This window comes from Harmonia axyridis, chromosome X, assembly GCF_914767665.1.
Source record: "Harmonia axyridis chromosome X, icHarAxyr1.1, whole genome shotgun sequence".
NCBI lineage: Eukaryota > Metazoa > Arthropoda > Insecta > Coleoptera > Coccinellidae > Harmonia > Harmonia axyridis.
The window spans coordinates 18,220,094-18,244,312 of NC_059508.1; the positions used below are offsets into that span (position 1 = coordinate 18,220,094).

Consider the following 24,219-nt stretch of genomic DNA (forward strand, 5'->3'; position numbering starts at 1 on the left):
GTGTGCGGTCGTACATGTGAAAAGGGGTAAACTCATGCAGGGAGAAGGAATGCTGGTGCAGGACGGAATAGAGATCCAAAGACTAAACACAGAAGAAACCTATAAGTATCTGGGCATCAAACAAGGGTTGGAAATAAAGACTGCTGAAACCAAAACCACGTTCAGGATTAAATTTCTGAATACAGTGAACAAAATCCTGCAATGCAAACTGAATGCCAAGGCAATGGTCACATCGATAAACACCTGGGCGATGCCTTACTTGGCCTATTCCTTCGGAGTTGTTAAATGGTCCGCAGCAGACCTTAAGGACATTGACATACAGGTGAGAAAGCTCCTAACGAGGCATGGAATACACCACCCACGCGCATCAGTTAATAGGCTATACATACCGAGGAAAGATGGTGGGAGAGGTTTGCAAAGCGTCGAAACAGCACACCATAAAGCTGTAATAGAAATGAGGAACTATTTCTACAAAAAAAACACACCATTCTCCAGAGTTCTGTGTAAAGAAGATGAGAACATCACAGCATTGAACCTTGCATCCAGCAACCAACCAACTGAACCTCCTACATCTGAGAAATTATCTGAAGAATGGCATGGCAGAGCCCTTCATGGTAGATATCCGACGGCCCTGAAACGAAGAACAGTCAATAAAGAAAAATCAGTCTCCTACCTCAAATCTGGATATCTATTTGCCGAGACGGAGGGCAACCAAGATCAGGTGGTCCCCACAAGAGCGTACCTGAAAAATATAATAGGGAAAAACATACCTAATGATAGATGCCGCAAGTGTGCTCAGTCGCTTGAAACCATTCAGCACATCACCTCGTCCTGTTCGGTAATGGCTCCCAGAGAGTACACAGATCGCCACAACGCTATGGCCAAGATATACCACCAGGCCATTGCCATCCAAGCCGGACTAATAAAAGAAACAAAGAAGGTGCATGAGTATATACCAAGGGAAATACTGGAGAATGATGGAACTAGGTTATATTGGGATTCTCTACTTACCACGGACAGGCCTGTTCCACACAATCGACCCGACATTGTCATATTCGACAAAGCGAACAGGAAGGTGATAATCATCGACATCACCATTCCAGCGGATGACAACATCGAAAGAGCTTACACTGAAAAAAGGACTAAATATCATGACCTGTCATTCGAATTAAAAGAAATCTACAAACTCACCAGCACTACGATACTTCCCCTTATCATCAGCACGAATGGACTGGTTGAGGAACATTTAGTTGAAAATACTCACCATCTTGGATTGGAAGAGAGACTCATATCGGATGCACAAAGAGAGGTGATTTTGTGGACGACAAGAATTGTACGCGGATTTTTGACCAGTGAGTAACAATGCCTTGGCCAACTCGGCCCGGCATTCTCGCTCCTCAAGCCATACCCTATAAAGGTGGTAAAAAAAAAAAAATATATATATATATATATATATATATATATATATATATATATATATATATATATATATATATATATATATATATATATATATATATATATATATATATATATATATATATATATATATATATATATATATATATATATATATATATATATATATATATATATATATATATATATATATATATATATATATATATATATATATATATATATATATATATATATATATATATATATATATATATATATATATATATATATATATATATATATATATATATTGTCTCCAGATATATATATATATTTTTTTTTGCTTCACACTTTCGTGGAGTTATTTCCCAGTTTACCCGGGCCAGTAGGCCAAAGGTAAGCTGTGCTACTAGGAATTGTTATATATATATATATATATATATATATATATATATATATATATATATATATATATATATATATATATATATATATATATATATATATATATATATATATATATATATATATATATATATATATATATATATATATATATATATATATATATATATATATATATATATATATATATATATATATATATATATATATATATATATATATATATATATATATATATATATATATATATATATAGAAAGTGTAATTTTCTTGGGTTTAGAGCACATTAAAATTCAAATATTTATATTTTATTCAGTGAAATCGATATATGTTTCGGCGTAAATAAGCCTTTTTCAAGATTGTATAATAACAGTTGGACATCAACATCTAAAATTAATTAAAATTGATTATTATTCATTTTTTTTTTCCTTATGTCTATGCTAACTTACTAGTCTAGCAATATTCCTATAATAAAAGTTGTACAAGTCAAATCAATAAAATTTAATCTTTACGAGGGTACTGTCAAATAAAATTTGATTTGTTTAATTCTTGACAATGCAGTTTCCCAGTTTATGAATTGCCATCTGTGTTTATCTATCTATATTAATAAATATGTTATTGAAGTTTTCATTTCATTTTGATTTTGTTTTACAATTGTAGTCACAGATGCCTCCTCTAGATAGGTTTTATATTATTGCAGGATGTTATGGTAAATTTTTGCTAAATTTTTCAGGTCGGTTCTGTCGTTTATAGAGTTTTTTTCCTTTTGAATGTAAATCATTTCCAGAAAAGTCCTAATTTTGCTGTTGGTTTCTTTGTGTAAGATTTCACAGTTGTCGAAGTCGAACCCATGGTTAGTTGTTAATTCATGTTTCTTTAAGGCTGTAGAATTTTTTGCATATTTGTGGCCGTTGATTCTTTCTTTTATATATTGGGTTGTTTGGCCTATGTAAACTCCTGAACATTCTTTGCATTTTAGTTTGTAAACACAATTGGATATTTTATCTTTTGGAATTTTGGATTTTAGCTTGGTGTAGAGATGTTTCAAATTGTTTTTGGATTTATGTGCAAGATAAAATATCCAATTGTGTTTACAAACTAAAATGCAAAGAATGTTCAGGAGTTTACATAGGCCAAACAACCCAATATATAAAAGAAAGAATCAACGGCCACAAATATGCAAAAAATTCTACAGCCTTAAAGAAACATGAATTAACAACTAACCATGGGTTCGACTTCGACAACTGTGAAATCTTACACAAAGAAACCAACAGCAAAATTAGGACTTTTCTGGAAATGATTTACATTCAAAAGGAAAAAAACTCTATAAACGACAGAACCGACCTGAAAAATTTAGCAAAAATTTACCATAACATCCTGCAATAATATAAAACCTATCTAGAGGAGGCATCTGTGACTACAATTGTAAAACAAAATCAAAATGAAATGAAAACTTCAATAACATATTTATTAATATAGATAGATAAACACAGATGGCAATTCATAAACTGGGAAACTGCATTGTCAAGAATTAAACAAATCAAATTTTATTTGACAGTACCCTCGTAAAGATTAAATTTTATTGATTTGACTTGTACAACTTTTATTATAGGAATATTGCTAGACTAGTAAGTTAGCATAGACATAAGGGAAAAAAAAATGAATAATAATCAATTTTAATTAATTTTAGATGTTGATGTCCAACTGATATTATACAATCTTGAAAAAGGCTTATTTACGCCGAAACATATGTCGATTTCACTGAATAAAATATAAATATTTGAATTTTAATATGCTCTAAACCCAAGAAAATTACACTTTCAATACATCAAATATAGCACAAGAAATATTACTTTTCCTATATATATATATATTTATATATATATATATATATATATATATATATATATATATATATATATATATATATATATATATATATATATTTTTTTTTTTTTTTTTTTTTTTTTTTCCACCATTTATCGGGTTGGTACGTGAGACAACCGGGCTGATTCTTCAGCCAAGATTGTTCTCAGGAGCTGGTCAAGAACCTCCTGACTATCCGCGTAGTGCCCAAAATCACTTGCTTTTGGGCTTGACTAATCAAGTAAGTATCAAGTTGCAGCCTCTTTGTATATATATATATATATATATATATATATATATATATATATATAAATCCTGGTGCTGATAGACGTCCAGTATAAATCTAGGCTTACAACGTCCATCAGAAATAGTCGGCTTTTTGTAAATTTCATCAGGTATATAATGAAGTGTGCCCCTGTGGGTTCAGTAACCGTACTCAGTTTTTCTCATACACCAATTTTTTTTTCAGTTATTTCAGTGCTATCTCATACCCTTTCATCCTCTTTCAATTTGACGACCGAAAGTATATAATGCGTACATCCTGTGTATCTTAGACGTCCCACAGTGTTGCCTTTTAGCGTCTGCACAAGTTCTATTGACTCGGATACGTATATGCACCCAACTGTATTCAATGAGTTCATTTGACGACCAAACGTTTTATTTGTATTACGCATTCGGAGAGGTGCCTGCTTCGTTATTCTGTTCCTTCATTAATATTGGGGGGGGGGGGGGGGTTATGGTGTAACGTTATACGATTTTATATGCAGGATATTTTTCTCTAAAAATGAAAACGAAATGCAGTATACATGGACGGTGCCGAGATTTTCACATCGAATTATAACGAATTCAGTTCTGAATGGTAGAAAATAATTATTGTAATTGATTATTGATTAACAGGTTATGTCATATTTACTTGGAAAGTTCCTAATTGTCATATTCCAAAAAATGAGGTTTCAGTTATGAATAATCATGTATTGTAAACATTTTATGAAATGATTATTATATTTCTGTCAGTTTGCTTCATTGATGAGTGATGAGATAACCGCCTATGAAGAACCAAGTTTTCAAAATATGAAAATGCATAAAAAAAGCTTTTCCGTGTGAAACTTCCCCAAAATTGAAGTTTCTTTCCCTCTAAAATTCTATTGATATTGGTATCTACTTAAAATACCTCTTTTTTATTATCAGTTCATCGAATTTTTTACTTTTTGAGGAAATGGGAATATATTTCATCTAATTTTTCACATTTTTTCATTCTCGAAACCTTCAAAACCTCCATATTTTCATCAGGGATTCATGATTTACAAATTTCGGATCATTATTTATTATGAATATTCTCATTCTTTGTGATGAATTAATAGGAAAAACATAAGTCAATCGTAATTCAATGACAACTAGACTTAGAGAGAAAGAATTAATGAGATGACTTCACCTATCGAGTAACCTCGATTTCAGTCTTCTTCCCTCTCAATTTCCACTTCCTTTGCTCAAGTCAGTTAAGAAAATATTAGGAATAATCATAACAGATAGATTTTATGGTCCATCGCAGGAATTTCTTTCATTTTCAGCTCATAATCAGTAGACTTCATTGAATTCTCACTTGAGAATCATGGAAATTAGGAATATGCTTTCAAACTTGTTCATATGTTCATATTGACCAGCCTAGCTTTCGGATGAACACTTTGCCTTCTTCAGAGCACAAAAATGAACATTGAAATATTACAGGCTGTAACAATGAAGAGGTTAATATGAACATCAAGCTCATTGACTGACAACCCGATACCTCCAGGGTGATTCGCAAAGACCGTTCGTTAGAATATTTCAGAGAAAGACTAAAGATAAACTCTTATATTTAAGCTCTGTTATAAGAGATAAATACTTGGAAATAATTTCAGATTCGTTCGACTTTCGGTTTAACTGGAATTGATACTAACTTTCATTGATCATTTTATCATTGATAATCAGATTACCCATTGAATTCTACATTGTTTTAATTTTATTTATATATTGTTCTCAGAAAAGTTGTGTGAAATCTGAAAAAACCCCCAAAATTCCAATGTTAGATATCAATTTGCAGATTTTTGCATAAAAATTCCTGATTTTCTAGTTTCTATCAGAAGACATACCAATGCTTCTCCTACGTTGATTGAAAATTCTATTGAACATGCAGATTGTTTCTATTTTAATGTCAGAGTCAGACAACCAAAAATTTTTTTCAAATGAGAACCCATTTTTTTTATTGGTCAGCTAAAATCTATGTTGAGAACTAGTGTGTAAGAGTTATACATAATACTACTAATTTGAAATGCTTATTCTCTAAAATATAGGGTAGAATATTATGGTGCTTCTCGTTTGTATTATTGAAGTTTCATCCATTTTCAGAAGTATGGTAAAGAAAAACAAGAATTCAATCAATAGTTTCATATATCTAATCTTATGTTCCATATGACCACCGTTTTTTTTTTGCTTTAAGGGATGACATTTTGATTTAGGAAGGATTGAAAAATGTAAAGTGATCACAGAATATGAAATTGTGTTTCAAATAACAAATAGCATAAATTGGATTTTTCAATGAGAAAATTTATGTTCACCTTCATCGAACATATTCAGTAGGAAATTATTGAATAAATACAATAAGTGTCTCACCATCAACTGTCTAATTTTTTTTGTCCAATGACATATGACTTGTTTTCGAAGTATAAGCCAGATACAAGGGTTGAACATCATTCTTGAGAAATATTGAATTGAGTGGAGTCAGTTATGTGCAAGCTTTCAAGAAATATCAGATTCAGGTCATATCTCAGTATTTTTGTGTACTCAATACGGAAAGGGTGAGGATTTTTGAAAACAAAATCGAAATGAAAAAAAAGCTACAAAGTTTATGATTTGTTTTTGTTTGGCAATTTGAATTTCATATTTTTTTCTGAGATTTTCTTTGAAGAAATTTTTCTAACATGGAACACGATTTTTTTTTAATGTCTTCAGCACAAAATTTTTCTGTTATATTCCTCACGATTTTACTTTCTTTCTTACCCAACAGGAACATGTACACAGAATCATTAAATATCAAACGGTTTCTCCATCGAAGCCATGCGAATAACTCCTTACAAATCCTAACTTACTTTTTGAAGCAAGGCTGGTTAGGTTAATAGGGCCAAGACTTTGAAAAAATTTGTCATAAAATACCAGATGTTGATATGAAATAATCACAAAGGAATGCGGTAATTTCATGTAGGTATATGAAATCGACGATCTCCTATTAATGCATAATTTTTCTATAATTATAACCAAGGTGAACCCTTCACAGAAATATTCAAAAAATAACAACATACCTAAACATAAATGTCTTGAACTTCGATTTTGTCAGATTTGTCAATAACTTGACGAAATTTTAATTTTTTCATTTAGCGATTTTTTTTTATATCAAATCAAAATGGAGTTGACCGAAAAACCTCTAGGTACTTGAATAATAATATTCAGGAAAATAGGATTACACAGTCAAATTCTGTGAATAACTTAGCGTTGCTTGGTAATGAGAAAAAAATCCTCCATAGTTATTTTCATTACCAAGAATCGGTAAGTAATTCACAGAATTTGAGAGTGCAACAGAATTTCAACGATTATTTTTATGCGAGTTGAGGTTCAGATAGATGATTTGTATATATTTATAGCATAGGCGTAACGAGAAGTGGTTATTGGGGACATAACCTCACCATTGATTAGAAGAAATAAAAAAATTCTAAGTAACAATACAAAAATTTTTTAAAAAAGAAAGAAAGAAAGATTTTGCTTTTCCAAAGTGGGGTTACCCCTCCCATGAGTCAACTCTAGTTACGCCATTGATCTATAGTGAAATAATTCAGAAGGAAGAATTGCCCTAAGTACTAAAAATAAATACCTATATATCATAATATATATTATTCGATACAATGCAAAACCATTGGATGTTGATATGATATAATCCCCATTTTTATTCCCCATCTATCAATAGTTAATCTTCTGGAACGAGTATTTTCCTAATCTGTTTTTTGGAAAAATAACACTTATTTTCATTCGACTCATATTGTTTATTCTTCGGCAGGGTGAATAAATTAATCTTGGGGTGGAAAAACGATTGCTTTATATTGAATAATACTTATTCTCGAAGAAAAATTCGGATAGGAATATCAAATGTAATTCAAAAGAAGAATAATATGCCTGGTCAGCTCTAGAATCCCCAATATCCTGACTGAGGAAAAAGAAGAAGAAAAAATGAAACCTCGTCTATTCGTGAACCTTTATTCAAGAAAAAACTATTGAAATTGATACAATTTTTCAATTTCAACCCTTACATTTAAGGGTATATACATTCTGTATGAAAACCTTAATTTTAAGCCAGTCCTTGTTCTTCAATAATTCATTATTCTGGCTTATGAGTTTTTCACACTCGATTCTTTTGGGTGGTATCTACTTTATTTCGGATATTGGTTTGGAAAAATTCTTTAACAACCTTCTTCTGTTCCTCTGTCCACGGCGTTCTTTGAATTTTGTTGTTTTTTCTCTTATTCTTTCTTTTCAGAACCTCATCCTTCTGGTTTTCGTTCTCAGATTCTTCTCTTCTTTCAATGTTAATCTGCCTACTACTCCTTTCAAGTGTTTCGTAGTCCATATTACTATCATCATTCACATCGCTTGAAATGGCATCTTCATCTGGTTCTAGTTCATCTTCTAGGTTCTGTTCCAAATCAACTTCGATTTCATCAAGAGTTTTCCCTTTGAAAGAAGCAGATGTACCTGAAAATATTTCATGACATGCTATATAATTCTTGTATGAATTTAGCTCTGAAGTTTATTAATCTGGGCTAATGCATCTAGATTTAACAAAATGAATGAATGAATTCCATTGAATCGGTTTTTAATCATCCGAATGAAATTTTTTCAATGCGAAAATGTTTGAGTATTTCAAATTCATAAACAAAATTAACTGATTTGAAGGATGATAATCTTTCGAAAATCTGGCAAAATTGTAGACACTATACTAGATACAGAACTTCAGAGCAAAATCGAAAAGAGGACAGAATCTGAGTCTGACATATCTCGCTTAGTAAAAGAATTCAATAAATAATCTCAGATATGACTATTTTGTTTCGAAATTTGGTTACTACTCGTTTACCTTACCTGGTTTCAGAATGAAAATAGTTTATTCGCGCTCTTTTAGTGCTTTTTTTTTGGGAATTGAAGATAAACGGTACACACAACTTACAACAAAAAATCCATGAAATTTTTTTGAAATTCAAATTGCTCTGAAAAGCTCTCATTATTTTCATTCTGATAGCAAATACATTAATTCACCACCAACAATATTAATCATCATTATTTTACAAATATGCTTATGCATGCATGGTAGGTATAGATCAATTCTTTCTTTTTCATCATTTCTTCTTCAATCATGTTGCCATGTGAGAAGTACTGTATTATATAATACTATTTCTGGGATAAAATAATAAAATTCCACGTAGAGATTGTTTCGTAAGTGATTTCTGAACTGCAATGATAAGATAATTGACCAATTTAGTATTGGCTTACTAATAGTTGCAATAATATTTTCAATGAGTTATGTGTTTCAAATACATTACCTTGTTCCATGAGGAGCAAAATTTTCACAATTTTAGATGATTGGTAAACGTCATCAGGCAATCTATAAGAATTCTTATGGGTTCCAGGAGTGTGTCCCATAAATGTTGATAATTGCTCCAAGTCCGAATCTGTCATGCTGAATATCTGTGATAGGGTGGCTAGGTGCTTCCTTAGTCTCGTAGATGTAAGTGCATCGTGTCTTTCTGCCCCACAGGCTTTTGCATATTTCGCCAGAACCTTATAACCCACGATATGTGAATCGCTGTCAGGAAGGGCGAATAAAAATCTGTTTTCCTCTCTGACATATTTGTGTCTTATTTCATTCATTATTGAGATGTCTTTCTGAACTTCTGTGCTGAATAGGACAGGAACGCCGCGATTTCTCTTTCCTCTTATAACAATTCTCTTGAATCGATTCATTAAAAATTTTTCCGTAGGTGAAATAGCATCGGAAAATTCTTCATAATTTTGTCTTTTGGATGATTGATTATATAAATCGATTAATAGTCTCTGTAATTCTCCTGGCCTCTTTCTATTAAGTAATAACACCCTACAATAGACAGTTTCAGTTAAAACTTTGTATGCCGATTTGTTTTCATTTTCACTACTTAACTTTTGTTTGGCTTTATCAGCTTCAGTAGTCAGGTAATTTTTCATCAGTTTCAAGTCTTTGGCTAAGGGTATGATGGTTATTTTATTCCATCTTTTTATGTGCAGATTATTCGATGCAACGGTTGAGATATCATACCTCCAGTTGGCTTCAATGAGCTGTGCGAAAGTTTTCATTGCCGATTCAGCGTTTGCTGCAGATACCGTTGCATAAATATGTTTTCTTTTTAGAGCGAATACTATTGCCAAGTCACAACATTGCTTTAATGAAGTTGCTATGTTCATGGCGAATGTTGGCGACAGAAAACATTCTGTAGACTTATCATACTTAGCACAAAGTTTGGTAGCTGTTACAACTGTGTCATAATATTTAGGTTGGAGCATATCCATCATTGTGTTGATTGATTTATCGAGTTTCTTGGCTTCGATTAATAATCGGGAGAGTTCCCTCATTTTTCTTGAAGTCACATTTATGAAATGCTTCTCTCGGTGAACCCTCAAATAACGTGACCCAAAAGCACAAATAAGTGCATCTTGTTGGGCAACTATAGACACTTTATCAGGCCTCATTCTAGGAAATACTTTGTCACGTAAATCAGGATCTGTTTTATGATTTTTGAAGTATAATGCTGAAGTGGAGCTTATGTTATTCTCCAAGTGAAGATTTTCTGTGCACCTCTTCTTGTGTCGCCACAACTGCTTACGAGAGTAAAATCCGAGACAGTAAAGGCAAGGCAAATATTCACTGGTATCTCCACCTGGTGGTTTTTTCATCGGCTTGGAACATACCTCGGAATTTCTCAAATAATTTCCTTTTTTTCTTAGGCTCGTTATTAGATTTTTTCTTTCCTTACTCTTCACAGGCTTCGCAAGTAATCGCTGCACCTCTATCTCAGCTGAGTGACATCTTGCAATGTGTCTACTAAAATTAAGAACCTCAGTCTCACAAAAGTAGCAATTGTCCCTCTCAGGTGCCTTCTTTTTATATTTTTTTTTCTGTTTCATATTTTTTTCTTTTTCCACAATTTCCAAGTCCTTTGCTTCAGAGGTCGTGTCGAAATTAAGTATATCTGAATCCTGGAAGAAGTACCAATGAGATAAGGTGTGTCAATTTGAAAAAGAACCACCGTCAATATCTCGATCCCCATGCAAAAACAGAAAAAACGCATAAAGAGATAAAGTTTAGTTCGTAGGGATTTTTCCAATCAATTTGTATCAGCCCTGCAAAAGTGAAGACATCAAACCCTAAAATTTTAAATGAAAAGGTGGTTACGTGTCACCTTGTTTCAACCGTAATTATAATGCCTTCTTACAAAAACGAAACACTGGCCCTTCCTTGTCAGAACTTCCGAAAAATAAAAACGGTAGCATACCTAGTTACGATAGCAAAAGTTGCAATTACTATAAAAGATTTTGAAAATGTTGTTCATTATTTTGTAGACAAAAATTTGAACCTTAGGTTTTGAAAAACTTGAATTCCTCGGCTTGCAGTGCCTTTTCTTACATTGAATTCATTTACATCTCTGGGATGTGTTTTATACCCAACCACCTTCAAATGTCTCCGGAAAAAGAATTCTAAGGGTGGTAAAAATGGGGAGTGTAGTGAACATTCTACCAATCCAATTTGCTCAAAATTCCATTTTTTTTTTCGGAATTACTAACCATAAACGGGATCACCTTTGAAATAAAGTGACATTTAAAGCCCTTCCTATTCAAGATTTTAGCTGTTGCATGCTCACAGGGTTGATACAAATGGATTGAAATCTACCGTATAAAATGTTTCCCATGAAATCCTAACCTAGTTCTTTTTGCATTTTTTCTGATTTTTCATCATGGCCGAGATATTAAAAGTGGCACTTTATTAAATGGACACACTGTATATAACTTTTATTCATTTTGTGGAAACTCAGAAAGTTTTAATGATGAAAAATCCATTTTCAGAGATTCTAATGAAGTAAAGGAAAACTGGAATTGGGGGCATTCCACGTGAACGAGTCAGAAAAAAAGGAAAGTTCTGAAATTTATCAATATTTGGTTCAATTCTAGTTGTTAAAAAAAATTATGAGAAGTCCTGTGCAGAAAATTTTGAGCAATCGTTCATTGTACTATTGCCACAAAATTTTGTATGAGGCTGATGATTGGTGTTAAATATATGACTGTGAAATTTTAGCATGATCGAATTCACAATTTTATGATTATCTGAAAAATCGATAATTTAAAAAAATTTAATTCTATGGTTCTGATCATGCAATCCCTTTGATATTTTGCATGTGCCAATTGATTTTAGTTGTTAAAAAAATTGAATTTTTTTTCGATATTTCAATTGAATTTTCTATGGTTCTGGTAAAGCGATTGCCACATAATTTCGTATGAAGCTTGAAATGGATATGGTACAAATGACCTCAAAATTTCAATTTGATGGGTTCAGTATTGTCTAAGATATTGAGGGAACAAAATTTCGAATGCCCACTTTTATGGAACACCCTGATTATTTTGGTCGTTAACGAACTCAACTGAAAATTTCCAGTCTCTAGGACATTTCCTTTGACAGTAATCGTGTAAACGGACGGCCCTACGGGCGAAATTGAATTTGACTACGGATTCTTCATCAGTGAATCGAACCTTGTTGTTTGAGATGAGACCATTATCGGTTCGAAAATCGAAAATTACAGACATTTAGGCGAAACGATTATAGCACTCATTTAAATAGAACGAGCACTCAAAAAGCGAAAACACAATTATTTTTTTCTCTGAGTTGTCCATTTTGGGTATTGAGCTTTTGGAAAAGATCGTTCTTTATTCTATACAAAACCGCAAATGAACATTTCAAAACAATTTTTCGAAAATTTGATCAATATTTTTTTCTTTGTTGTATTTTGAAATCAGCTCTAAGTAATCTTGTAAGCTCGAAATACCACACAGGTTTTTTTCAAAAGCTCCCCACTCCACCGACTGTTAGAAAGTTTGGTTTTCGTATAGTCCGTTGTTTTCGTTCTTGAAAACCTCTTGGCGTTCATTGATCCCTCAGAAAAAATATTTTGTTTCTACTCACCCCATTTTACCAGTATGGCAGTATGGAAGTTTACATAATACAACTAGCACTTTTCGAGTGAGGAGTGCTAGTTGAATCATACTCAAAATATTAATATGTGCATATGAGAGAATAAAAATTACCATAATGAAAAAAAAATGTAACATGCTACAGAGAATGCTTCACTAACCTGGGAATTGCAATTATCCTCATTCGAGATCTGAAACATGAAAGCAGTCGTATGAAGTTGCAAAATCTCAAAAAATATTCATATACCTCAAAACTGGACGGAACGTAGTCAACGTCTAAATCCGAAAAGGATAAAGAATAAGACAAGTTTTCTTGGACTCCAGCATCATCTGCCTCATTTTCATTCTCTGGGATTTTTTCAACAAATTCCATCTAGAAAATCGAAGACTTTCAGTTCACATATAAAATCGATAGATCAATATAAAATGATCAATACAAAATTGATCGATTAATTTTTCTAGAGGATATGACAATATTGATACACTGTCACATTGGACTGAGTTCTGATTCTCGATTTAGTTCCATTTTCGAATAATGAATTGCAATTTTCTAAGAAGCTTACCTCTTTTGGTACTTCAAAGTCAGAGTTTTTGAAAGATTCTTTAGGGTCAACATTACAAAACTTTCTCCATGAATTGTTTTTCAATTCTTCATTCATTTTTAGGTCTGCTTCTCGTTCTCCTAAAGAAGTGAAAAGCCAAAATGAAAAAAAAGTTCCGAAAAAGAAAAATATGATGTGAAAATTATCCTTTCATTCTTCAGTAATTAGACATTCTCATTCCATTTTTATTTAGAAAATGAAAGACAATGCAAGCCGGCTAGACTAACAACTTCGTTTAGCCATTATTTGGTCATTTCTCCAAATTCAAAATAGTTTAGGAAATGAAAATTTGTCGAAAGTGATCATATTACTTTGCGAATAATTTTTCCATGTATAGTGTTTCCGAATACCACTCGAGATAAAATCTCAGCAGGTGAAATTTCTCGATTGTTATATTTCAAAATTTCGATAAAACGTCTTCCGCGAAATTGCTAAGCAATATTTATTGCCTATTTCCATATTAAAATCGAGAAACTTTGGGTATAGACTATAGAATTTGGTCTCTGTTGGTATTACATAATATTACTCTCCTATTATATGTTATTATTATATGTTTTCCGAAATTATAATAAAATAGCTACTTACCCAATGCGCTCGATAAAATTTTTCGTGCTCTGGTTAGGTGGCGGTTCATCTTGCACTTTCTTATACCTACACTCTCACAACAACACTGAAACGATATCATAGGAACTCCTCAATTCCAGATCTTTTCCCGCTAAAATTTCGCATTTTTCCGGTTTAGTCCGATCCAAATTAATAGGAATCATCGTAAGAATTCAAATGATGCAATGCCGTATTTGTTTCTTTCAAATATTCTAGTTAGGGTTTGTTGTTCAATGTTCTAATATAAGAACAGTTTCTGTTTTGAATCATGTTTCCGTTTTCGAATATTTCTCAGAGAAATTCATCAACATAAATTAATTCATAATAACATTTTGTTATATATGGACGTCCAAAAAGCGACCCATGAAAATACACCCTAATGAAATGGACGTCGAAAAAGCTGACTCTGTACTGAGTATATACAGTAGTCGGACCTGTTGATACACTCATTCAAGAGCTGGTAAATTCCAATCAAATTAATAAGAGGGTTGTGAAAGAACAAAAAAGAATGTGGGGATGCATACTTTCTAAAATATTGAAATATTCATAAATGATAAGATTTTTCTGGATGAAAAAATAGTATCTTATGTCAGTATATACTGCTTACATCAAATTCCATTCGATAAAATTCAGCATGCAGAGTTTTTTAATTCGTTCGGAAGATGTAAATCCAAAGTTATCAGAAAAAGCCGTACATGTATATATTTGACTATTAGGAATAGTGTGATAAGATATGTGTATAGTTACGCTAGTAACGGAATATCATAAAAAAAATAATAACATTCGAATAAGTCAAAAGAATGTTTTCCCCAATTCTGATTAACCAAAATAAGTTAATATATAGATCTATACAAGTGCCTCTATAGATTCTTTGTAGTTTTGTTAAAAAACCCTAAATCTCTCATTTGGTTGCAATTATTGAATTGATGTATGTCGTCAAATTGAAATTGAATTGGAAATTTATTCATATTGGTCCCTATATTTTCGCCTAATGTTATTCCAAGAATTAGTTGTATCACATTTTTTTTTCGTGAAGATGTATAAGCAATAGAATTTAATATATTGTGTTATAATTCATGACCGATCGGAGCATTAATGTATATCAATTCCAATGTGGGTTGAGAATAATGAGATACTAATTCTGAGACAACGTTTTTTTCGAACTAACCATTGAAGTTGATGAACTTTGAAATTTCAACGAGGAAAATATTATATGTAAAAATTCCGTGTTACGGTGATAATTTACGAACTTTTCCGAAACGACTCGACCAATTTTTATGAAAATGTAGTTTGTAGGTATGAAAATAGTCCGCGAGGTATACAGGGTGGAAGGAACGACTTCAAAACTTTCAGCGTAGAATTAAGATTCAAAAAGGAAAGATGAATTCATGAACCAGTAGAATCAAATCAATAGCCCTCAGGGTATTCAAATTGGATTTATCTTTTTCCCAATATAGACAAACGCGCAAAAGCTTCTGATTTCAGGTCAGTGCTTCTTTATTTTTTTTAAATTATCGCCATCAATAGATATGATTATTTCTATGTACTCCTCACACGTTAATTATATTGATAAATATGGATATTGCTTCAATAATATTGACCGTGTGAGGTAGCCTTCAGGAATAAAAGATATATTACTTTCGAAAATATCATACATTCAATCTAGAGAATCAATGATTCGAGTTGTTTGTTTTTATCGACGGTCATTCCAATTTCTGTGATAGATTTTTCTACCACACCCTTATTATTTGTTATTTTTCATTTAATATCAATAATATTTAAAAAAAATAATTTATATAGCAGATCAACAATTTCCATAAAAAACAAAGATATCAATTAAACATCCCATAACGGTTGGTCGTTATGAAATTCACGAAGTTAGTTAATCTATATACTATCATCTCCTTTCTGTCTCTCACATCATCATCACTTCATCACACGGTGATATGTGGATAGACGATTTTCGTGAGTATTCATAAATGCAGCTCCAAGCACTTCATCGAGAAGCGACGCTACGCATGGAAAACAGTTTTTTTTAGATAACAAAGTATAACGGACGTCCCTTGATCGCACTGTATAAGAATTATTATGAGACTATGTTGCCAAACTTTATGTCGTCAAATGCTCTCAATATGAAACGGGGAAGATGTATATAACATATACGCGAGAGGTAGTAGTCAGCGCTACGGTCGTTCGTTGTTTGAACTGAAATATACGATTTTGTACACGATGAGAATACCTGACGTCATCGGCAAAAATTGACATACGCACTCAGGACGTGCCATGAAGTCATAATACATTGAGAATTGGGCAAAACAATTCGACGTCCGTATATCGGACGTCGGATTGCAAGAGGACGGTAAAACGACAATGTATGGCTCTCCAAAGGCGGTTTAATGTATATATATATATATATATATATATATATATATATATATATATATATATATATATATATATATATATATATATATATATATATATATATATATATATATATATATATATATATATATATATATATATATATATATATATATATATATATATATATATATATATATATATATATATATATATATATATATATATATATATATATATACATTAAACCGCCTTTGGAGAGCCATACATTGTCGTTTTACTTAGTTCTTCAAATCGCTGTTAGGCGTCTCCAAGATCGCTGTTTGTATATAGATTTCAATTTGTACAGAATCACTACGTTGAATCCGGCAACATCTCATTCTTGATCCCATTGAAGGTATTTATCAGCGCGCTGCGATAAGTCGAGTTATTTATAGATAAGAGATTCCTTATCTTGCGGATATGCGAATGAAAATATTTTCGTACCTAAGATCTGCGATGAACATTTCAGTGCGAATATGATGTTATGATTATTCATGATAATCTATAAATTCTTTTTTGCTTTGGGAATTATATGGATGAATGAAAAATTATATAACTCACTGCAAAATCGAATTGTGCTGTATGTAGGTACCTTTATTTTCCATCCAAAGACTGCCATTCTCCATGACAATTTAGAGAAAGAAACAGAAAAATTATTGGAATTTTATGTTCGATTTCGATCCCTTATGATGAATGATATCTGATATTACTAAGTAGACTTGTTTCCAAAAGTTGAAAAATAAGATGAATCTCATTTTTTTGCGCCTGTACCAAGGGCTATACTCGATAATTTGTCCGAATATTCGTGCTTTTCTACTATCAAGCTGATAATAGATTCAGATTATTGGGTTCGTCCCACCGATGAAGAATAATAGGTCAAAATCACATATGGCCGTCCAACCATCTGTGTGTGTATACACTATAACTCTCTAACAGAATGACGTAGAAACTTTTGAAAATAGGAAGTCGGTTAGGTTCAATATTGGACTACATGGTTTAGGAGTTGAAGATATCTGAAATTTGGTTTCCTCAAGAAAACAGAATATAATTAACCTATGATATAGAAAAACAAGTTTTATCGGAACATAACAAAGCTCAATTTTGAATTCAGTGGAAATTGTACCATTGAATAATATTAAAAAAAACTTCTATTTTTCTTCAAAGAACATATCTGAGAGAATATCTGTTGTCGTCGATAAAATTTTTTGTTCATATAGGTATAGGTCGTTGATGGAATAAGTTCTATAGAATTTCTGTTGGTAAAAATATTTGTGAGGTTTGAGGTGTCTCTAAAAATTTTTTTTTCTGGTTTCACCGAAATTTTGCACAAACTTTCATTGCCACTATTTACAACTAATTTCCGAGTTTGGATTTTTTCGGATTTGTTCGAATTATTGAATACAGTATTTCAGATGGCCTAAACTGTAGATTTTGTCAACCAACTACCTCAATCAAGATTTTTGCAACCTCTATAACCATGAAGATCTCAAGTCTTCAGCTCATTATTTACAACAATTATCGTTTACATGGACGGCTGGCGGATGGATAGAATATTATTTGCCATAATAATTTTCAATTCATAATATCCTAAATAAATTATGTACTTCACGTCATTTCTAAAATATAAAAAAATTACATCAAATTGGAATCAATCAAAACAATTATGTAGGTCACGATCCTACTAAAAAGTCCACAGTTCATTTCGAATTCTGAAGCTGCTCAACAATTAATATCGAGTCTTCAAGTCAACTTGTTTTATGCAGAACAAACTCATGAAAGGGTTGAATCCATTCTCTGATTCCTTTGATATATGGGTACCTACTTTGAAATGTTATTTTCCCAATGTTTTCTAACCTACAAAGTTGATTTAATTGAAATCTGGTACTTCATTCTAAAACTGTCGAATATAGTTATCGAAACATCGACTTTTAGTTTTAGTAATGATGCAATGATATACTGGCTGTGCAATTGGAAATAAGGAAGTAGTAGTCTGTTTCCTGTATAACCGGAAGTTGTAGAGGTTTATTTCAGAGGGAGAGATCATTGTCTCAAACCCCAATATGCCAATTATCAGCACAAAATCATGATTAGTTTTCCATGAATAGTGAATCACCCGGTAAATAAATAGTCCTTTTTTGTGTACACACACTTCGTGACTTCGTCAAGTAACAGGCAATTTTCATAGAGAGAAAAATATTTGTGGAAATTACTTTATTTTATTTATAATGAACGTTAAGACCAAATTCATTCGAAATTAAATTTGATGATTCGTCCAAAATAAAAATGACAGTAAGAATCTCAACAGCGTATTTTTACAAATGATAAATTAATATGTGATTATTATATGACTTCTAGTAATGATAACCATAATCAAATTGAAACATATTCAACTGTGGTTCTGTTCATCGGATCATGAAGAATATGTTTTTTTCTTCAGAAATAGAATGCTTTATTTGATTATAAAGCTTCGTAATAGTTTGAGAAGGTGAGTATTATACAACTATTCGCCAAAATATATAAATGTTGAATATTTATCAATTCTCGAAAAATGTTTGGATTCAATAACTTTACATATTGTGAGAATTCGAAGAGAAAAGAGATCCATGTTATTTCAGTCCATTTTCGCCTGAACCATTATTCAGACATCTTATATAGTGAGACGAGAGGGGTGAACAACGGACCATATAAATTTGCATAATGCAGGAATCTTTTCGCAGAAGTAGTTTGTGTTGTTGAGCCATCAAGACAAAAATGTAAGTTCAAGTTCATTGAATCAATTTGAATTAGAACATTATTTATTTTAGTTATGAATTATTTGCACGAAAATTTTATATACATAATGAGGAATTATTTGAATATTTCACTTCGATACTAAATTATTCTGTAGAATAATTTAGTATCAAATTATGTGTTCTATATTCGCTGAAAACAATTCTTTTGTTTGGTTACAGATGATCAGAGCAGTTATTATCATTGTGGCAAACTTTTTTTTTTGTCCGGTAGTTGATATGGTTAATCTGCTACCATGTACAGAAAATATCACACCCCAAGCTGAAGAAGAAGCATGCAGGATAATAAAAGATGCCACTCCTCCAGGATTCACAAATATAGGAGTCCGACCCGAAGTGAGACTCGGAAGAAATCCTCATAGATGGATTGGGATTTTTAATAACAATGCTGGAACTTACGAAACTGGATGCCAAGCAATGTACCATGTGAAACAACAATTTAGGAGATTGGTTCCTCAAGGATCAGATCTATCTTCAATCAGAATTATACCCAGCACATCAGGGACAACAATTGAAGTCGAATATTTAGTGAATTGCTTCTGTACTAAGGTTCCTCGAAGAAGACGAAATATTTTTGCACAATGCCAAATTCGAGGCTACACAACAGAATCTGGTATATGTAAAAAATGAGTAATTTCGAAGTTCTTTGTAATAATGTGGAATGATCTGATTTTTTTTAACAACGAAATGAAAGTAGGTAAAATAATATTTTTTGTAATTTGAAAGACCTGAATGTAGCTCCCATTTCATAATGGAAAGTATTGACGAAAAGTTTCTTATCAAGACTGTAATTTATTATTATTTCTAATGGATATTTTCGAGGGTACTGTGTAGTTACTCCTTGTTTTAGAAGTTTAGTTTTTGCCAAATGTTATTAATTTGTTATGATCATATTTTTGTCGTTGTAATATACATTTAACTAAGGAATAAATGAGTGTTTAATATGTTCGTTCATACTCATATCCAATATAACCAGTCTCTTCTATGTTGCTTGACAATCGTAAGTAATTCATGAATCATGATTTTTAAAAATTATATTGATGATTCTTATCTTTAAAATAATTGGCAACAAATTCCAGTGATATTTATATTTTTTATTACGATTGAAAAACATGAATCAATATATCATTCAGATAATCTTAAAAATATAAAATGATCATTATTTGTGTTTCTACACTTAGTTGAAAGAAAAACATGAAAATTCATTCAGACCATTTTTTATTGTTTACATAATCACAAATTATTGAAATACAGATAGAGAAATTTTCAATACTTATAGAATTAATAATTGCTTTCGAAATATCGAAAGAATGTTGAGTCATTTCCTCATTTTGAAACCTCACAGCATTATAAACTGAAATAAAATAAATAAAATCATTTTTTATAAATAAGCAAGTTAGGAATTGAATAAGTTCGAAAGTAAATAAAAGCTTCCAGATTAGAAAGATGAATTGGAAGAGGTGTTCATTAACACTGATAATGTCAGAAAAAAGTACTCTATGTTTACACTACCTTTTTTCAATTCACCCTATAACTATTATATATGAATGTTTTGATCTGTAACCAAGACTTATTTTCAAATTTCTCCGAATATTTCTCTTTGAATTCTAAACATTCTCCTTTTCTCGGTGCAATCTTTTTCTTGATATGATTTTTGAAGTATTGCTGCATTATTTTTTTCTGGTCCTTATCCCATGTCCCTCGAAGATGTTTTTTGCGGTCTTTGAAGTCATCTCTAGCTATTGTCAGTTCAGAAACTCTCAGTTCCGATTCATATGGGTTCTCTTGAATCTCCATTGTAGAGTCTACCAACAAATGCAATTTTTCATTTTACGTTAACGTCTTTCATATGTTTTCCTTCCATAGGAACATTTTGATTTGATAGTGACTTAACTCTAAATTGTGACCAATTCTGAAAAACTTTTCAGAATTTTCCAAACTGGCAATGACATTGATAATTTCGAACAGCCTGTAAATTCAAGGTTGAACTAGAATTGTAGGTGGGAGCTGCTTACTATGCAGTTTCATTCGAGATATCGTTTCCTCGCATCAATATAATGAACTTGAAATGTTTATGATGACGAAAATAATCTGAAACCGAGAAATATTCTGACTTTCGCTTTCCATTGATGAGGATTAATTGTTCTTTGAAAAAAGAAGTTACCAAATAGGTCCGAAGCAAAATGAATGAATTTCAGTTATAAATCTCCAACTCTTCAAAATATTTTTCATATGCTCTGAAATTATCAACCTCTTTCATTGTATTTACAGCGGCTAATAAAGCAATTCTCTCGGTAATAGTATTTGATATTATTAACAGTTATACCTACGTCTGAATTATCTGGGAATAATGATTAGTCAGCATTTATCAATAAATCGAATATTTACCATCGGGAGGCAAAACAGATGCATCCTCATTATCTACATTTTTTTCATTTTCTTCCCAAGTTCCTAATTCAAAATCAATTTCTTCAATTGTCTTTCCTTGTTCTTCGGTACTTATGCCTTTTTCCATCGTCATCAATAGTAACTTTGCCACTTTTGAGGTTTGAAACAAATCTTGAGGTAACCTAAAATCGAGTATATTCGAATAAAAAAAAATGTAAGAATTTAGTGGTGTATACCTGTAAAATTGTTCATGTGTTTTTTTCGTATGGCCCATAAATTTTGCTATTTGTTCCATTTCTACCTCACTCAAATTCAAAATTTGCAGAACAGTAGCTATCTGTTTCCTTAGTCTGGAAGAAGTTATAGTCTCTGGATTTTCGGCACCACATGATTTAGCATATCTCCTCAACGTACTTGGCCCATCGATCCATTTTGATGAACTTCCAGCTAGAGCGAATAAATATGGATTTTCTTGAGGAACTAAAGTCGATTGTTTTCGGACGCTAAGCAAAATTTCAATATATTCCTGAATTTTTTTTGGGAACAGTAAAGGAACAGCTCGACTCCCTTTTCCAATAGTTACTATTCTTTTGAAAAATTTGGTTATTTGTTTTTCGGACTCACTCAAGATATCTAAACAGTCATTATTTCCATGATTTTTAGTATATGTTTCAATTTTAGTGTATTGGACATCCCCCACTCTTTTGCGGTTGATAGAGATAGTCAGTACCAATACTGTCTCCGAAAGTTTTTTGAAAGCTCCTAGATTATTTATGTCTGATTGAAGGTCGTTTTTAGCTCGATCGGCAATTTGATAACAATATTTGTTGAATAGAATAAGATCCTTTGTGAGTGGCAGCTTCTGTATATTTGTAGAATGTTTTTCTGTCAGGTCTTTAAGGGCTAAACTTCCCATTTCGAATTTCCAATTGGATTCAACTAATGTTTTGAAATTTCTGATATCTTTCAATGTTTTATTTATGTTATCAATTTTGATCAATGGATTTTTCTTGAGTATCATTGTTTCAGCGGTCGAACAAACATGGACTAATATGGTTCTGAAATGTAATGCTAAGGAAGGAGCTTGAAAATTTTTTGATGACTCATTATAACCGGCCAAAATTCTAGCAGCAGAGACCATTTTATCAAAATGTTCCGGTTTTAATGAGTCCAATATCGATTTTAGGCCGAAAACGTCTTTTAATTGAATGATTAGTCTTCCTAATTCTCTTATTTTATTGCTTACTAAATTTTTTATATGTGGTCTCCTATGTTGTTTCAAATAATCTTCAGCATATTGACATGCAATAGGATCTCTCATCCCTTCCAAAGCAATTCTGTCAGCATGCATTGTAGAAAAGACTTCTTTTTTCAGGCGCAATTTGTCCAAATATGTTTTTTTTGATTCCTCGAATGCGAGCATCATCAATCCTTCACTACAGTATCTATTTCTTTGACTAACATTCTCATTTCGCATTTCGCATATTTTAATATGTTTCCCAAGGGATTTTTTTTTATAAAATCCTTTACAATACTTTCAAGGATAATAATTGAGATTTCCTGATGTCAAAGTTGAAGGCCTTTGAACAGGTCTTATAGTGTTTTCTATATAAAGACTGAAATTACCATCTTTTCTCAATGAATTGATTAATTTTTTTCTACTCGAATGATTCTTGGGAAAGTTCAAAATTTTTTTGACGCATTCTTCTTCTGAATGTTTCCTGAAAAGATGTCTGGAAAAATTTGTGACATCCTCATTGCAGTAAACACAGCGATCTCTCTTATCCCAAACCCTTCTCTCTCTCCTACTAAACTCGATGGAGTAATCTCCTTGCTGAAATTATATGAGTGATATTCCCTTATATTAACAATTCATCCAATATGAGACATTGGGATGAATCGAATATGAAAGAAGTATTTTTGTTGATTTCTCAAAGCAGTTACTCACCAATACAAAAATAGGTTTTCTCTTTTCTTTTATTTCATTTGATTTTTCTCTCTCTCTCTCAGAAAATGATGATGATGATGATGATGATGATTTCGAGGAAGACTGAAAAATTTTCATTCGAGTGAAAAATACTCAGGGAAATAAATGTTTCATTGACTTACCATAGCTTCATGTATTTCTTCAGCTCCTTCTTCGACTGTTCCTTCATTACCCATTTCCGCGTTAAATAATGATGAGTTCGAAAAAGACTGAAAAACTTTGATTTGAGCGGAAAAATCTTGAAGAAATAAATGATTTATTTAATTACCATAGTTTCAAGAATTTTTTCAGATCCTCTTTCGGCTGTTCCTTCAGTATCTATTTCCATGTTAAATAATGACGATTGCGAGCAAGACTGAAAAAACTTTTATTTGAGCAGAGAAACCGCAGAGAAATGAATTATTTATTGAATTACCATAGCTCTATGCATTTCTTCTGCTCCTTCTTCGACTGTTCCTTCAGTACCCACCGTTCCGTTCAATAATGA

At 31.7% G+C, this 24,219-nt stretch overlaps 2 protein-coding genes and 1 long non-coding RNA gene across 3 annotated transcripts; 1 reads left to right on the forward strand and 2 right to left on the reverse strand.

Annotated features, from left to right (window-relative positions):
* Positions 1-7,393: 7,393 nt before the first annotated feature.
* LOC123686105 lies at positions 7,394-14,380 on the reverse strand. Its single transcript, XM_045626087.1, has 5 exons — positions 13,521-14,380; positions 13,205-13,330; positions 13,119-13,148; positions 9,288-10,974; positions 7,394-8,445 (listed from the first exon to the last, which is right to left on the reverse strand). Exons 1-5 carry the CDS (start codon positions 13,614-13,616, stop codon positions 8,093-8,095), a joined length of 2,292 nt encoding a protein of 763 aa, XP_045482043.1. The 5' UTR covers positions 13,617-14,380; the 3' UTR covers positions 7,394-8,092.
* A 4,376-nt stretch (positions 14,381-18,756) lies between these two features.
* Positions 18,757-20,301, forward strand: LOC123685918. The gene is made up of 2 exons (XR_006748382.1): positions 18,757-19,321; positions 19,520-20,301. It is a non-coding gene; the product is annotated as an uncharacterized LOC123685918 (long non-coding RNA).
* A 257-nt stretch (positions 20,302-20,558) lies between these two features.
* Positions 20,559-23,748, reverse strand: LOC123686102. Its single transcript, XM_045626084.1, has 6 exons — positions 23,694-23,748; positions 23,285-23,579; positions 21,982-22,192; positions 21,746-21,927; positions 20,870-21,162; positions 20,559-20,711 (listed from the first exon to the last, which is right to left on the reverse strand). Exons 3-5 carry the CDS (start codon positions 22,038-22,040, stop codon positions 20,876-20,878), a joined length of 528 nt encoding a protein of 175 aa, XP_045482040.1. The 5' UTR covers positions 22,041-22,192; positions 23,285-23,579; positions 23,694-23,748; the 3' UTR covers positions 20,559-20,711; positions 20,870-20,875.
* Positions 23,749-24,219: the final 471 nt, after the last annotated feature.